This window comes from Lytechinus variegatus, chromosome 8, assembly GCF_018143015.1.
Source record: "Lytechinus variegatus isolate NC3 chromosome 8, Lvar_3.0, whole genome shotgun sequence".
Taxonomy (NCBI): domain Eukaryota; kingdom Metazoa; phylum Echinodermata; class Echinoidea; order Temnopleuroida; family Toxopneustidae; genus Lytechinus; species Lytechinus variegatus.
The window spans coordinates 3870855-3888660 of NC_054747.1; the positions used below are offsets into that span (position 1 = coordinate 3870855).

General features: G+C 36.0%; 1 protein-coding gene across 1 annotated transcript; it reads left to right on the forward strand.

Annotated features, from left to right (window-relative positions):
• Positions 1-6443: 6443 nt before the first annotated feature.
• On the forward strand, positions 6444-16288 carry LOC121420685 (death effector domain-containing protein-like). The gene is made up of 3 exons (XM_041615346.1): positions 6444-6820; positions 9189-9563; positions 15775-16288. The coding sequence occupies exons 1-3, from the start codon at positions 6448-6450 to the stop codon at positions 16137-16139; spliced, it is 1113 nt and encodes a 370-aa protein (XP_041471280.1). The 5' UTR covers positions 6444-6447; the 3' UTR covers positions 16140-16288.
• The last annotated feature ends 1518 nt before the right edge of the window (positions 16289-17806 follow it).

Here is a 17806-nt window from a genome sequence, read left to right on the forward strand (position 1 = left end):
ATATTCAGATATATTTTACATAATAAAATACAAAAGAAATAGTGAATGGAGGACGTCATAGTCTCCTCATTTGCATCCCAGCCAGGATGTGCATATAATTAACTGTATTGTGAAATTAAGCGAAACTTTAAGATGTCATAACTTTTTTTTAATTGTGCCCGATAGCCCCTTAAAATCTTTGACTCATTATACGCTATTAAAAAGTTAATGTTCATTTTGTTAAAATGTTGTGTATAAGTTTAGTCTACTAGCTCCTAATCCCTCATTCTTCTTTCTGACATTTTATACTTCTTTGTATACATTTCTCTCTGTATCTCCCTTCCCTAAAATTATACACTGATATGCATTTTTATTATCTATTTGTAAATTATTGTGAAATTTTACGCTGTTAATCAGAGGCGTCGATTATGGGGGGGGCAGGGGGGCGATCGCCCCACCAATGAAAATATTGGGGGGGGCAAACATATCATTTTGCCCCCCCCCCAATAATTCCGCATGTGCTAAAAATAAAATAAGATTGTAATGTTACACAGAAATCAGCAAGCGAGATTGAGATACACAACTCGTTCCTCGTCTAAAATCGTGCTCATGTCCACTTTTCAGATTGGAATATAAAAAAATTTCAGCTCGCGCTTCGCGCTCGCATCATTTTTGTAACAAATACCCATACTTTCCATGATTAAATAGGTGAATATGGTCCCGTTTTCAGTTCTAAACCTCAAAAGAACTCCCACTTCGATTTGCAATAATCTTTTGTTGGATATATATATCTTGTTCTTTATTAAAAACGTCCATTAAACTCAATTTTTTTTTCAGATCGAAATATCAAAATTTTCAGCTCGCGCTTCGCGCTCGCATTAATCTGCTGGTGAGATATATATGTATATATATATATATATATATATATATATATCTGTGTGTGTGTGTATGTGCGTGTGTGTGTATATATATATATGTACACATATATATAGGCATATGTGTGTGGGTGTGATCGAGCGCCTTTGGAAAATTGATTCATGATTTTGCCCCCCCAATCTGAAAAATGGATCGACGCCCCTGCTGTTAATCATGCAATCCATGCAGCCTTTGGCTGTGAATTGAATTTTATTACAATAAATGCCATCTATCTATCTATCTATCTCATGCAGCATTTTGCTCTATACTGATGAATTTTACTCTATTTATTGAGGTATAAATATCTTCAGCCTGGAGCATCCCATTAAGGAACGTTTAACATTAGGGAGTGTAAGCAGAGATTGGATTTTAGGCCATGCGCATGATTATGGATACTCAAAATGACAAAGATGGGAGGGGGGGGGGTGAGGGCTCCACGAAGAAAGAAGTCGGAGGGGGGGGGGAGAAAAAATGGTTCGCGATGATTCTGAGAAATGACATTTCATTTATTTTTTAACCATATAATAGGCCTATGTAGGCTTATCGCATATGACGTCACAAATAAACATCTAATAACTTTGTTTATAAATTACACTTTGATGCGTAAATTTTAGTCAATTTAAACAAAATATTTTTTCTGCTATTTTTACAATAGACTTTTTGTTAGGGCAAATGTCCCATTTCAGAACGCAAGGTCGTGTTGTTTATTGTTTATTTTTTATTTACTTACATGGGCCTTCAGTATCATCATGGTTTTCCAACTAGTGCTAGGGTCAGTATAGGCCTAATAATTCAGCTCAAGCTTCGCGCTCGAATTACTAAAGCCTATTATGCATGATCTTGTTTATGATTGCAAAAAAGTGTCTCGTTTTCATTTCATTTTATTTTGTCAAAATTAAATCTTATTTTAATTTACAATTAACGATTACAATAATATTGTTTGGTTTGTACATCTTGATTTAAAGACTCTATATCATACAAACAGGTCGGGAATTGAGGCTGCTGAAAAAGCGGAGAGAGTGCACTCTCATATCAAAAATATTCTTATGAATAATATAGAGAAAAAAAAGCCACACCAGACGTATACAACAAAGTGACAACTTGTGCATAAAGAAATAAATGTATTAGAAAAAGACGAAAAAGAAAGAGAAAATGAAAAAGATTGTTTCCAGAAGAGCCCCAGCACTAACGAAAAATCGCACAGGACAACAGTTTCAGGCCTCAGGTCTGAAAATAAAATCATCGGAGGAGAACCACTTGTCATATGACGAAAAATTTCTTCAATAGCCATGCACGAACGAAGCGAGAAAAATGTTTGGACTTTTTTTAAAGGTACTTTTTTTTATTTTTCTCCTTATTTCCGCCTTTGGTTGCTGAACTTTTTTTTTTTTTTTTGGGGGGGGGGGGGTCGCAGATCCTTCCAAGCCCCTACTTCGGTGATCTATCCTCTTTAAGTGTAATTATTATTATTTGATTTACAAGTAAATACTTAAATACGTAAATAAATCATAATAATTAAAAATAGATATGGAAGGGCGGGGGCTTGTCAGCCCTAGACTAGGCGGGGTGAGCCCGCCCACCACATGTTCTCACCTTTGCTGTGATTGGCGATAGGTCATGTGCTCGGAATTACCCCCCCCCCCACACACTTTTTTTTCTTGTTTTATTATTGTTTTATTTCGAGGTCATTTTGTTGAAAAAAAAAACATTTCAAATTTCTTGCATTTGAGGGGCACACTATATGGCGCACATATCTCCCGACGAGTGAGAAAAAAACACCTTTTCATCATGTTCATGAGAATATAACTTTGAGATATATTTTCTTGACACTTTATTCAGTAAATAACATCATATCTTAAACTTTTTCTTATTTCTTTGTTTCTTGGTTGTCAAACTTTTGGGCCATATGGCCCGGTTAACCATTCCGATATCTGTACGCCAATGCATTTTAAGGGGACAAAACATAGCAATGTGGGAAAATTTGTAAGAAATCGCGAAATAAATTCAAAATATGTGACAGATTTTTCCATTATTCAGCATATAACGTTGCCTATCCATATTTTCTTTTATTTCCGCTTGGGTGTGGAGCCAATTAACACACCCCCTATCCGGGTTAAAAATATTTATATCTTAGTACATAGAGTAGAATTCACTGAGAAAAATGCTTCATCAGAATCGGATAACAAATAATAAAGTTATTGAAGATTAAAGTTAAGCAAAATTTTGTGTAAACAGTCGTCATGAATATCCATTAGGTGGGCTGATGATGTCATATCTCCACTTTCTGTTTTCTTATGTTGTTACATAAAAAAAATCATGATTTTTTTTCATTATTTCATACTTGTGTGAATAATATGTCTCCCTTAGAATGAAATAAGTTGCAGTAATAAATATCTAATGCACTAAATCAGTTGTCAATCCAATTTTTCTAGTTCTTGGAGGAAAAAAATTGAATAAACCTAATTTCATGTAATAAAATACAAAAGAACAATTGGAGATGTGACATTATCAGCCCACTTAATGAATATTCATGACGACTGTTTTCATAAAATATTGCTAAACTTTAAAATTTAATAACTTTTTTATTAGTTATCCGATTTTGATGAAATTTTGCTCAGTAAATTTTACTCTATTCATCAAGCTTTATATACTTTCAGCCCGGACCATCCGGGGGGGGGGGGGCGTTATAGAGCCCTTTGAAGGTTACAGATGAAGAGCCCGGCCCTATATATACTGCTTGCGTGGGGTGGGCAAAATCGGGCACCCCCGGTATAGGTTTGGAGATTTTATCCAAAGTAATGATTGCGACCGTTATTGCATAAAATTTAGCAAGCCTATGAAACAATTTTGTATGTAGTCCATCTTGCTTCCCCTTCTTTATTTTTAATCTTCGGCAGCCGGTCGTGTTATAGTTCTTTTTTTTTCTTGTCCCTTTTCTTAATGGTTTTCCAATTTAGATTTTGGCTCATTCCATTCTACCTTCATTTCCCGCTCTTGCCATTTTGTCATCTTTTAATTCATTTCTCTTTCTTATTCAGGGCACGCTAATATATTAGTAGGGCTATTTTGGAACGGTTTGCTCTTTCTCACATTATGTTCTTCGTTATTTTCCCGCTTTAACATGTTTAAGTTCGATCCTTCCGTTTTCCATTTTTTATGTTTTGTTTTATATAGTTTTCTTTCACTTTTTCCCATTTCCTTTCCTCTTTCCCCCTTTCCTTTCCCTTATTTCCCCTTTTCCCCGTTTTTTCCCTAGTCTTGAGGACGCAATGATGATGACTTTTGAAATCCTGACATATACTTCATCATTGACGAGTATATGTCAGGATTTTGATGAAGAAGTACATGTCAGGATTTTAAAAGTCATCATCATTGCGTCCTCATGACTAGTTTTTTTCCCGGTGAAATCCGTCGGGGGGGGGGGGGGGAGGGCAGCCTGCGGCCTGCCCCCCGCATCAGTGGCGGATCCAGCCTTCGCCAATAGGGGGGGGGGGGGGCGGAATATTTTTTTCAGCTACATTTTCCCCGATCGGCCGCTCAAAGTTAATTTTTGTTTGTTTCTTTGAAGGGGTTGTCCTAATTGTCACTTCTAAGTTAAATATATACATACATAATATAATAAGCCTTATTTTAAAAAGTGAGAGCGCGAAGCGCGAGCAGAAAATTTTTAATATACGTTTTGATCTGATAAAATCTGTTAACGGCAGCTTGTTAGCCATGAAGACGTTACATATTATTTCAACTATCAAATAATGCCAGTGCAAATTTAGAGCGCCAGCTGAAATTTTGACATTTTTACCTGAAGAATGGAAAAGGATCTAATTAACTGAGGCGAGCGCGAAGCGCGAGCTGAAAAATTCGAGATTTAAACCTAAAAATGGGACACTCTATTCATATTTTTAAATCATGAAAAGGATGAGTAATTGGAAATCATCCTACATTAATAATGCGAGCGCAAAGCGCGAGCAGATTTTTTTTTGATATACGTTTAACGGATCCGTTAACGGCTGCTTGTAAGCCGTGAAGACGTTACAATGTTAACTGATGCGAGTGCGAAGCGCGAGATGAAAAATTCGAGATTTAAACCCCCAAATGGAACACTCTATTCATATTTTGTGAATCATGAAAAGGATGAGTAATTAAATCATCCTACATTAATAATGCGAGAGCGAAGCGCTAGCTGAAAATTTTGACATTTCGTGAACTGAAGAATGGAAATTCTATTTTTTTTGTAATCGTGAAAAGGATAAATATATATAACTAAACAATTATTGATGCGAGCTCGAAGCGCGAGCGGAAAAAATAATGCGAGAGCAAATCGCCAGCAGACAATTATTGATATTGTGATCTAAAACTGGATAATGATTTAAATAGAGAACAAGCTGCGCATCTGAAGAAATATGCTCTCGCGTGTTCCAGATTTCGACCTAGAATTTGGGTATTCTAAATACCTTTCTTATCATGAAAATCAGTAAAGCGAGCGCAAAGTGCGAGCTGAAAAATATATGATATTCTGATCTGAAAAAGGGTCAATTTAAGTTTTGTATTTCAAGCACTTTGTGGGAAAATTGTGCGGTGGATATGGAACACAGATAAAAAAGAGCTGATATGTTTCATTATTATTACTTTGAGTTTTGACATAGGACCGGGACATTGGCCGCTATTACTTGATGTCATGATATGAAAATGATGACTATCTTCCTATTTCGCTTCCTAAGCATGGGAGCGCGAAATATGGCCTGAAAACTGGACATTTAAAGAAATTTGTAATTATGAATAAGATGCATGAGTTGATATCTTTCAAAATTAATGCGAGCAGAAATTTTTGATAAGCTGTCATCGAATGGGAATTTTAAGTAGTTTGTTTTAGAATTGATATTGAGATATATACACAGCAACTCACCAATCAAACATGAACGTGCAGCGCTAGCTGATACGTAGTCTGACCTAAAAAGTGATATTTTGATGGAGCACACGAAAATAATAGGTACCTGACAAACAAATATTGCGAGCGCGCAGCCCAAGCAGAAACTATTCAGACCATACAACATAAATTTTTACGGAGCACTTTTTAAACATCAATTTGTAAATCAAACAAAATTATAATCAATTTCCGAGCTGAAATATGTTTGTGTATATTGACTTCAAAATTTGATATTATATGCTCTATATTGAGCTAAAAGGCAATGCGAGCGCGAAGCGCGAGCGAAAATTTTATATCCCGACATGAAAGATTTTTAAAAATTATTTACCAAGTCTTCCCCCATTTTATTTTATTCACTCGTCTTCTTCCTCTTATGTTCCCTTCTCTTTTCCCTTCTTTTTCTTTTTTTCTTTCTTTCCCCTTTTTATTTATTTTTTTCCGCCAATAGGGGGGGAGGCGGGCCCCTCGGCCCCTGGATCCGCATGTTACGCCACTTAAAATAATTTATGATAAAGATTATTTAGTCAAGCAATTTTAGTGCTCTCGGTATAGGGAGCTAGGCTTCTCTAGATAGTCCGTGTCTTTTTATTTTAAATTTTTAATTTTCCAATACCATAATATCTGACGAGATGGCGAAGACTATGGAGCATGAGCACTCGGAAAATTTATGTTCATCTTTCAAGAGAAAACGAGGAAAAATGCAACGTCCACTGAGTTCTGCTTCAGAAAGCAAGGAAACTGAACTCCTTTCTCTTCATGAAATGTTTTGTGTGGTGTCCAGCCAGTTAACAGAAGATGATTTTGAAGTCCTTAAACACTTGTACATCGGGAGCACGATCAGTGATGATCGCGGAAAGATCAAGACCCCTTCCGATCTGTTCTTCGCTATGGAGAAATCAGGACTGTGCGACTCTTCAAACTTTCAAGAGATTTTGAATGTCCTTCGACTGATTACAAGGCATGATTTGATCCCATTCGTGACAAGGAGGAAGAGAAAAAGAGGTGATGAAAATGTCTACGGGATTTGGGAATTTTGGGTATTTGGAGTGGACTCTAAACTAATAGTAATTCTAAAATAACTAATACTAGTAGTAATACCCTTTTTAGACAGGCTAGAATTTCCTTAACCCCGTACTATTGGTGGGGCTAAATGGCAATTTAGCCCCACCTATAGTACGGGGTTAAGCTTAGCCCACTTTCGTTTTACACAGCGTTTTTGCAAAGTGGGCTAACCCCACCTATAGTACGGGATTATTTGGCTTTTCTGCAGGGTTATCCCACCAATTGCGGTGCTAAGAGCAATAGTACGGGGTTAAGATCGCATGTGTAAAACGAAAGTGGGCTAAGCGCTCCCATTCATGCCCCGCAACAGAGCCGGCCCTGTTGTCCAATCAGAGGTAAGTATAATGAATATTCATGAACAGCGATCACGGCGATGAAAAAAAAGGGAGTGCCAGAAGTCAGCGATTTTGGATATGACCCGAATGACCCCTCAGTGCGCTCGTGAATATTCATGAGCTACCAATAGTCCAGGGTTAGCGAGTTTCGTGTGTAAAAAGCAAGCATTCCTTATCCGGGGTTAGCAAAAACAATTTGGCATGTGTGAAAAGGAAAATAAATAGTACGGGGTTAAGGATAGTACGGGGTTAGCGATAGTCCGGGGTTAAGAAAATCCTGTGTAAAAAGCCTATAAGTAGAGGCGCACGGCCAATATGGGAGACTCCAATAGGGGAGACAATCTCCCACATTGGAGACTTGCTTTGCAAAAGGACAAAAGAAACAACACCAACAAAAGCATGATTTTTTCCACCCAAAATTTTGTCTCACTGAGGTCAGAAGCCCATTTGTTTTGTGTGTGATTGACAACAAAAATCCTTATCAAAACAAAAGTAGACGGTGAATTTTTAAAGTAGACGGTAAAAAGGGGTAATTTTTCATGAGGAATCTGCTTATCACATTTTTATTTGCCGCCAAGGTAATCCTTTTGCCGCAAATGTAAACAAAGGAAATTGGTCTCCAAAACTGGAGACTGTCTCTGAAATTGGATACCCAAATTCTTCACAAAAGTCTCTGATATTGGAGATAATCTCCCACATTGGAGACAGTCTCCAATATTGGCCGTGCGCCTCTACTGTAAACTGAACTCTGAAGATTAGAGCAATTGAAGAGTTTAATTTTGTCAGTTTTCAAGTCAGGCGATTTGAATCTGATTAACAAGTTGCTTACACTTAAAAAATAGAAACATTAAAGAAAAATATTGGTTAAGCTAGGTTTGTATCAATTGTAAGCAAGCACTTCCCTGTGGCTGTAGCTGTAATAAATTCCTATACTAGATTGTGATGAATCATGATTAAAAGTATTTTATTAAACTTAAGTCTTAAGTTAAAAAAAGCCACGTCTTACATCATTGTACATCATTGCGGACACACTGGAATTTCCCACATCCGGGTCTCTCACTTCAACTGACATTGTGTGGTCGTATGTACATCATCACCACCATCAACATCATCAGTTCATCACCGCCATCTTCATCACCATCACCATGATCATCATCAACATCAATCTTCAATTCGTCATCATCATCCTCATCATAGACACAATCATGTTCATTATACTATCATAATATCGTAATCATCATTCTTTATCATCATCATTGTCATCAATAAAGCCCTTTGAAAAAAGGATAACTTAATTTTATTCTAATTTTCACAAAGTCATTATTTTTGTATCTCCATTGAAATGTCCCCCATTAAAGGAGAATGAAACCATTGGAACAAGATAGCTTGTGTGAAAACAGAAAAATCAAAGAATAAGAACAAAGAAAGTTTGAGAAAAATCGGACAAATAATGAGAAAGTTATGAGCATTTGAATATTGCGATCACTAATGCTATGGAGATAGCAAATTGGCAATGCGACAAAGATGTGTGATGTCACTTTTGAACAACTCTCCCATTACTTTAGTATATATTTCACTTGAATTGCCTCTTTTATCACATCTATCCATAGATCATAATGTTCTTTCTACATGAGGGCATGTAATACATATTTTTTAAGAATACATCATGGATAAAGAGTTTGTATCATCATAAGAAAAAGCAAAAAGAGACATTTTGAGGGTATTTTATAGTCCACCAAAGGGAAAGTTGTTCATCAGTGACATCACACATCCTTGTCGCACTGCCAATGGGAGGATCTCCATAGCATTAGTGATTGCAATATTCAAATGCTCATAACTTTCTCATTATTTGTCCGATTTTTCTCAAACTTTCTTTGTTCTGATTCTTTGATTTTTCTGTTTTCACACAAGCTATCTTGTTCCAAAGGTTTCATTCCCCTTTAATCATAACATTATCTTTTTTTCATTAACAGGTGTTGCTGATCCTGTAGACGACTACCTTGATCTGTGTACATCATCGTCCGGCCCCCCTCCTCATCCATCAGAATCGACCTCGGGACAACATCCATCATCTTCCTCATCATCCTCCTTGTCCTCATCACTTACATCACCATCCATGTCATTGTCTGAGCCGATGGAGTCCTCCTCCTCCTCATCATCATCATGTAACTGCAGTCCGTCAAAACAATCTGTAAACCCTTCCACCCACCCTGAATGTTCGGACTCGCGTCCCCAAGCTTGTAGTGTTCACTCGAGGGCCGTTGCCACGACAACCAGATGTCAGAAGACGGTTGGGATTTCACCTGAAGCCAGAGGTTTACCAAGGGAGAGACCCAAGCATACATGTGGTAAGATAATAATTTACCAATTGTTCCTTTTTATTCCTTAATTTTGTTGTTTTACATAAAATTGTTTAGGCCTGGGTCGGAACGGACGGAATACTGGAATCCATCCGATGTGTGCGGCTTCCGGTTTTGTTTTTTTCCATTCTGGTATTCCGATAAAAGTGTATGACAAATAGTTTAACATTTTCATCTTCTGAATATCTTAACATAATTATCAAGTATGTTTTATACAGTCTTACCAGTTTTATTCAGTCATACCAATCTTAACCCAGGTTTCTTTGTTACATTTCAGGTGAGCACCAAGAAAAATATGATGAGAAGATGGGAAAAAATTGCCGATGTTTACGTGGCCAGCTTGTTTCCTTTGTTACTAGTAGCTAAGGCTAAGCTGCGAGACGCATGGGTATCAGACTCTATATGCATCTCATAGCTTAGCTGCTAACGAAAAGAACAAGATGGCCAAGTCACAAGTGAACATTGGCAAGTTTTTTCCTGTCTGGTATTTTAAACATTTTTTAAAGTAAATTTTTTTAGAAAAGAAATTGATATTGAATAATCTGTGACTTTTTTTGACTTCCGTACTTTTGAATTCGTTTATCGGGATACTGGATTCCGGCCAGCGCAACACCGGTGGATTCCAGAAAAAAAAAAGAATTCTGACATGACTCAGGCCTGAAAATGATGCTTGTGTCGTGAACATACTATGTGTGCCTAGACCTTATGCATTGACATCATCGCTGCTCCATCTTAGAAGCTGAAGCCATTGCCTTGAGTACATACATGTATAATGCAGCTGATGTATCGCTAAAAAGTCTGTTTACATGTATTCCTATAGCCTCTGAAGGAGGGCGCTATGATGTCACATGCATAAAGTTTAACTACCGGTAGTGCAGAAAATTTGAAAAAGAAAATGTTAATTCTTAAGTTAAGTTAAGTCTACCTCTAGGCCCCCCCAAGAAAAATAAACCTTACTTTTGTCAGACAACAATATGCAATTCATGTACCATGTGTATTTGCAATTGTCATATTCTAGGTTGAATTTCATCCCGGTCAAACCAATTTTTTATCACAAAGACAGATTCATATATTTTTCCATCCAAAATAGTTTTGTTATCCATTCTACTGAATGCTGCGTATTCATTTTATGAAGTTGGCACCTCTGCTGATCCTGATTTAAATGGAAGCAATAGAATAACTTTTCAGAAGTAGGGAAACCCTGCACATGTCATTTCCTGGAAGCGAATGAATTACACGGGGGCTCGGGGCAACGTCACAAGCCCTTGAAATTAAAATCCACATTCACTGCCATCATGGCTTCATGCCATGTAAAAGCGTGTCCAATATATTAGAATTAGGCAGTACACTGTAGGTTGTGGAAAGTACATGTAGCCAGGGCTGAAAATGAAAAAAAATTCCAGAGGTCCGCTCCCTAGAAAATAAATTTTGACAGGCTTTTTATACCCATTGTAGTCTTTGCAGAGTAAACTCACCCACCAATTCATTGGTATAGCCAACTTGGGCTGATAAAAAAAGCTGTTCATTACTGACACACTACTTCACGAGCAACTGGTGACCCTTTCTTGTACTTAAGATACATCTTTCTGTTCAAGTCCACCCCAGAAAATTTTAAAAAGAAAAATGTAACTAGTGTAAAGGTTGAAAAATTATAAGTTGAGAGTGGTAGAAAATAATATAAGTTCAAAGCAGCAACTCAATCAATCGATCATCAAACCAAATGGGAAAATAAGTGGAACTACAGTGCGTCCCAGAATAAACGAAACCAAGATTTAGCGATCATTTATCATAACTTAATCATAAATAGAATAGATAAATGACCTACCAATTTAAAGGGGAAGTTCACCCTGACAAAAAGTTTATTGTAAAAATAGCAGAAAAAATAATAAAAAATATTGCCGAAGGTTTGAGAAAAATTCATCAAATAATTAAAAAGTTATTAGAATTTCAATTATTTGATTTGTGACGTCATATGCGAGCAGCATTTCTACATAGCGAATGGTAAAATTTCAATGAAATGTCATTTTCTCAGAAAATTGAAAATGGTTTTCACTGTACCTTTTGTATATCAATAGACAAATCATTTTACACCCGATCATGAATAGAAAACAAAATTAAGTCATCAGGAACCATACAAAATTTGAAATTCATGCATATTATATTACATAACACATGGGGCAGCTGCTCGTTTATGACGTCACATATCCAAAACTTTGAACTCTAATAACTTTCTTACTCTTTAACGGATTTTCCTCAAACCTTCACCAATATTTTTTACTATTTTTTCTACTATTTTTATAGCAAATTTTTCTTCAGGGTGAACTTCCCCTTTAAAGCTTAGAATCTCCTCTTTCATCTGATATTACTTAGCTTATTTCTTATTCACGCATGAGTGAGCAAAAACAATTTGAAGAAAGGATACCAAAAACTCATTTGGCGAGGGGTATCTGGGTTTCAAAAAGAAAACCACATTTTTGAAAAGTTCAATATCTGCTCTTTAATTTGGTACCACAATTACAGAAAATGGTAAAGAAATAAAAAAGTTCTGGTCATTTGAAATAAGGCTTGTATTTCCATAATGAGATAAATTGGTTTTCACCGGTTTCCCACAGAAGCTTTCGCATGGTGAACAAAAGATTTAATGCATGGCTGATCGTCAACAAAACGGAGTGTTGAGTGAGTTTGAAAGCCAGCCTGGAGAACCTCTTCATTTTATGAAATTATTGAAATTCAAGCCTTATTTCAAATGACCAGAACTTTGTTATTTCTTGACCATTTTCTGTAATTTAGGTATCAAGTTAAAGAGATATTGAACTTTTCAAAAATGTGGTTTTCTTTTTGAAACCCAGATACCCCCCGCCAAATGAGTTTTTAAGATCCTTTCTTCAAATTGTATTTGCTCACTCATGCGTGAATGAGAAATAATCTAAGTAATATCAGATGAAAGAGGAGATTCTAAGCTTTAAATTGGTAGGTCATTTGTCTATTTTATTTATGATTAAGTAATGATAAATGATCGCTAAATCTCGGTTTCGTTTTTTCTGGGATGCACTGTATAGTATGCAAATAAACAGAACTGCAACCAAATGAGTCTGGTAGTGCACTGCTTTAAGGCCTGGTCACACCGCCTGAGCTTTGTTGGAGCGATTGTGGAGCGGAGAGAAAAAATCATCACCGCTCGCTACCGTTCACCATTTTCGATTTTGATTGTTTTTTTTTTTCTCGATTTTCGTTTTCGATTTTTTCCCCAATATTGTGAGCGAAATTCGACCCTCTCTCCCTACCGCTCCATGACCGCTCCAACAACGCTCAGGCGGTGTGACCAGGCCTTAAAGACCCTGACCGGTGTAAAAACAATCATATATCAAAAGAAAGGTAATGATTCATACTTTTCATAGAATACAAATATACCAAAAATATTACATATATCTCCTTCCATTTCTTAAAAATATTAGATAAAAATTACAGAAACTTCTCCTCCAAAGTACGCTTCGATTGAGCACACCCACGTCGCCTGGAAATGATGACGTCACGTTGTGTCTGGAGGGTTGTGATTCCATAGGTTTGTGTACAAAAGCATTGGGTATTTTCTTCCATTTCCATGTTTTATTCGTTTTCAGATGAAAATGGCACTCAAAATTATTCACTGTTCAAATTGATGTAGACCTACAACTATTCACTACCTGTTTAGTGATTTTTTTTGTTTGGCTCTTATTGGGCCTAAATTGTTATGTCAGGAAAAGTTGTTATACATAATATAAATGCAGATGAAATTGAAGTCTGCGCCAAATAAGCAGGAAATAAAATATGATCAAAACTAGATCAAAACTGTAGTTTCAGAAATTCAAGCTTGTGGGAAAAAATATATGTGATATCCCTCTGTGATAGAAGTGAAGAGAATGAAATGCTTTATCTGGGAAGCAAAATAATCACCCAGTTTTTCTGTGTACAAAACTATGGAATCACCACGCTTCTTACACAACGTGACGTCACGGTCTCGAGGCAGGTGAAAAGCACAATAAAGCCTATTTTCTAAGCCGGGTTCAAAGCCCGGTAATTGGAATATTCTTAAGCAAAACACTCAGCTGGGAAGCGGTGAAAATGCATAAAGCATAACTTGCTGTATTCAGTAGCTTATAAGCTTTTGATTGGTATATAATTTGTCAATTCCATTTTTGGGTCCGGTCTGGGTCTTTAAATCTCTGGGCTACTTTGCCTCAGCTAAACTTGGGATCACATAATAATTTACATATTCAAATCAAGTAGAGTCAAACAATCAAAATAAAATGAATGGAAGGATCGAACTAAAATGTAAGAACCCAATTCGTATGATAAACCAATAAGGAATGAGATGAAGATGACAAAGATGTCTGGTGATTATGTACTAATGGAAGTAGAAACTAACTAAGGAGTGAGGTGAGGGATGGAATGAGTGGAACACCTGAAGAGAGAATATAGAGAAGGAATGGGGATGACAAAAGAGAATCAGAGGAAAGGCATTCAGAGTAGAATGAATGAAAGACAACTGAATATCATAAACTCATATAACCTAAGTTCAGACTGCAAGGGCAGTGCTGAAAAGAAATGCAAATGAACTAAAGGCTAGACGGAGCAGAAATGTAGAAACAACTGAAGAAAACACAAGTCAAAGGAAATAAACAAAGTAGGAAAGTGACAAAATAACCATCCTACACTAGCATAACGCTGAAAAAATCATGAAATTCGGATTTAAAATAAAGTTGTGACATTTGAAAATTTCACCTATTTTTCACAAAACAGGGATATGCACAACTCAGTGACATGCAAATGAGAGTATGAGACAGTCTATGATGTCCCTCACTATTTCTTTTGTTTTTTATTGTTTGAATTATACAATATTTCATTTTTACAGATTTGTCAATAAGGACCAACTTGACTGAAATGTATTAAAAGAGCTAATTCCACCTGTTCAGGGAGGAATTAATAATTATTTAAGTTGGCAATGAAGAGGAATGAGAATATTTCATATAAAAAATACAAAAGAAACAGTGAGTGGATGACATCATTGGTTTCCTCATTTGCATACTGACCAGGATGTGCATAAAATGTTTTGCGAAATTAAGCGAAACTTTAAATGTCATAACTTCTGTTTTTTACATTCGATTTTGATGAAATTTTCATTGTTATGCTTGTTGGATTTTTCTCTTTTTATTCAAATCCACTTTTTGTTGGGTTGGATTTTTGTCCTTTAGTTGGGGTGCATTTCCTCCATAATGAATTAAGCTTTAAAAATATTGAATTTCCATTTCAGACACCTTCAGATTTTAATTTACAAAATCAAATTTCAGTTGTAGCCGAGCTGCTGAGAAAAAAAAAATATTGAAAATGTTATAATTTAGCACACAAGATTGAGAAGGGGTCTACATTTACTCGCAAGTTGTGCAGGCCTATAGCTTGATAACAATAGGAAACACCCCTTGGGTCTCATGACCAATTTCTGGAAAACATTGTCTATTTATTTATTTTTTCTATTCATTCTGTCTAATTTCCCTTTGACTTTATAATAACTTATATCTAGATTGGCTAACCCTGTTAAGTCTAACTATAACATCATTTTGCTAGTTTCCTTGCCTGATTTTGCGGTTTATGTTTCTGTACTACATATACCTGATTCTGATAGGTTAACAATAACACCATCCAAATTACAAAAGAAAACATTCTGAATTGGCTAAGCCTTAAATTACTCTGAACCTAAATATGGTAGGTTTAATTTAACTCACATTTTTTTTACTCAATAATTAAAGTCTACTATATGCATGTAAGTCTGCTGTAAAGTCTACTTAGTTCAATGCACATGTGTGGAGCATTGTGACCCAGTGGATTAGTCTTCGGGCTTTGAAACAGAGGGTCGCGGGTTCGAATCCCAACCATGGCGTAATATCTTTGGCAAGAAATTTATCCACATTGTGCCGCACCCAACCCAGGTGAGGTGAATGGGTACCTGGTAGGATTTATTCCTTGACCGCAAAGGCATTAGCAGCTATTAATATGGCGGCTAAGCTACAGCTGGGGTAATAATATGATACCAAGTATGAAAGTGCAGTTGAGTATATGCACATAGTAACTGTGCTATATATATCATAACAGATTTATATACATATACATGTATATATATATATATATTAATGTACATATCGTTATTATTATCTTCCTGTTTTAGACATTAGACTACGGGTACGTGCTGAATACTGCTGTCATGACAACGCTCTCGTAGGCCACCTTCACTCCATTGTACGGCATCCATTGAGGCGTCATCTAGACCTGTTCTCACAAGCCAGTGCTATATTGAAAGGTCGCGACCTTGGATCCATCGTATGTGACATCAAGTTTTCAGAGTTGACGTATCTTGACGCTTTCTGGCGAGACTACATCAACGGATCGCTTCAGGCTGCTCTTAAAGATGTCTTCATCACGGATTCCTTGAGGACGGCTGTAGGAGATGAAGCCATCAAACTCTTAGTCAATGTAGATGAAGACGACTATAGAGCTGGAAGAAGTAAACTTCTCTTGAACTTAATAAATTAATGCCCAACAAAGCAGGGCCCTGTCTTACAAAAAGTTACGGTTGCTCTGATCAACCACAAGTATGGAAAGCCAGCAACGTCAACATCTAAAAATGCATGTTTAATCGTTCAAAACATTTTCTAGATATGATGCATATTTTTTACAATCATTGTTTTTTTGAAAATTCATTTTGTTCTCTTTGTGTACATACAAAGAATTTTGTGCAAATGTCCTGGAGAAAAATTTACGACATTGTTGAATTTTCATATAGTTGAGGTCGATCGGATCAAGCGTAATTCTTCGTACGACGGGGCTGTGATATGACGATGATTATTTGAACTTCTTATCTGATTGAAATTTTTAGGTAAGGGTATGTACATTACAGTAGAATGTATAGTCGACCTGTAAAGTTAGATAATCGACCTAGTCAAAGAATTTTGTTTCAGATCAGAATATGCAAGGCATCTGAACATGTTTAAAGGGGAATCCAGCCTTGGCCATAAAATGTTATGTTGGGAAGGAGAAAAATAAATTAAACAGAATGGTGAAAGTTTGAAAGAAATCGGACAAGCAATGAGAAAGTTATAGCTGCTTTAAAATTGAGATCACTAATACTATGTAGATTTCAAATTGGCAACTGTGTAAGTAAATTATGACAAGGGGCAAGGACAACTTTCCCATAGGCCATGTACTTTATTATCAGGGATTTGTGGTTTTCTCCTAAGTACCCATTCCCCTGGGGCAGTAATCTAAATATAACCCAGGTAGCATAGTATGTCCTCATGAAAGAAAAATATAATTTGAAATAAAACTTTTGGGAAAAGTGACATTTTAGCCATAATATGTATTGGAGTAAATGGAAGAGTAGTCCTTGCCTTACATCACTATGACATCCCATATGCGGCCAATTTGAAGTCTCCATGGGTATAGTGATTACCAATATTTACAACTTTTAAAAATTCATAACTTTCTTGTTGTTTGTCCAATATTGTTCAAACTTTCACCTATCAACTTGTCTGATTTTTCTTTTCCTTATAAAAACAAGTTTTTATTTGGGTTGGATTCCCCTTTAATACTGAATGCTGTACTTCCCGTAGGCTTTGTATACAGTCCACTAGCAATAACAATAGGTTAAAGTCAAACACATTTCTGTGATCTGAAGATATTTGACTCGAAGAATTTTTTCATATGATGCTGTTTGTAAAGTTATACATGACTCTATAATAATATCAGTTTTAAAGGAAACCAAAACCCCAGTTTTAGAGAATCATTCTAAGAAGAAAGTAGAGCAAAATGAGAGGAGTAATTTAAAACAAGTTTCATCAAAATCTGTTATAAAATAAGAGAGTCATGGAAGTTTAAAGGTCAAGTCCACCTCAGAAAAATTTTGATTTGAATCAATAAAGAAAAATCAGACAAGCACAATGCTGAAGATTTCATCAAAATCGGATGTAAAATAAGAAAGTTATGACATTTCAAAGTTTCGCTTATTTTTAACAAAATAGTTATATGAACGAGCCAGTTACATCCAAATGAGAGAGTTGATGATGTCACTCACTATTTCTTTTGTTTTTTATTGTTTGAATTATACAATATTTCAATTTTTACGAATTTGACGATTGGGACCTCCTTGTCTGAAGCACAAAATGTTAAAATAATGGAATTCCACGTGTTCAGGGAGGAATGAA

Coding starts and splice junctions, on each gene's coding strand:
- LOC121420685 (XM_041615346.1), top strand. CDS start 6,448: ATGGCGAAGACTATGGAGCATGAGCACTCGGAAAATTTATGTTCATCT. Junction 6,821..9,188: donor AAGGAGGAAGAGAAAAAGAG/GTGATGAAAATG, acceptor TTTCATTAACAG/GTGTTGCTGATCCTGTAGAC. Junction 9,564..15,774: donor GAGACCCAAGCATACATGTG/GTAAGATAATAA, acceptor TTCCTGTTTTAG/ACATTAGACTACGGGTACGT.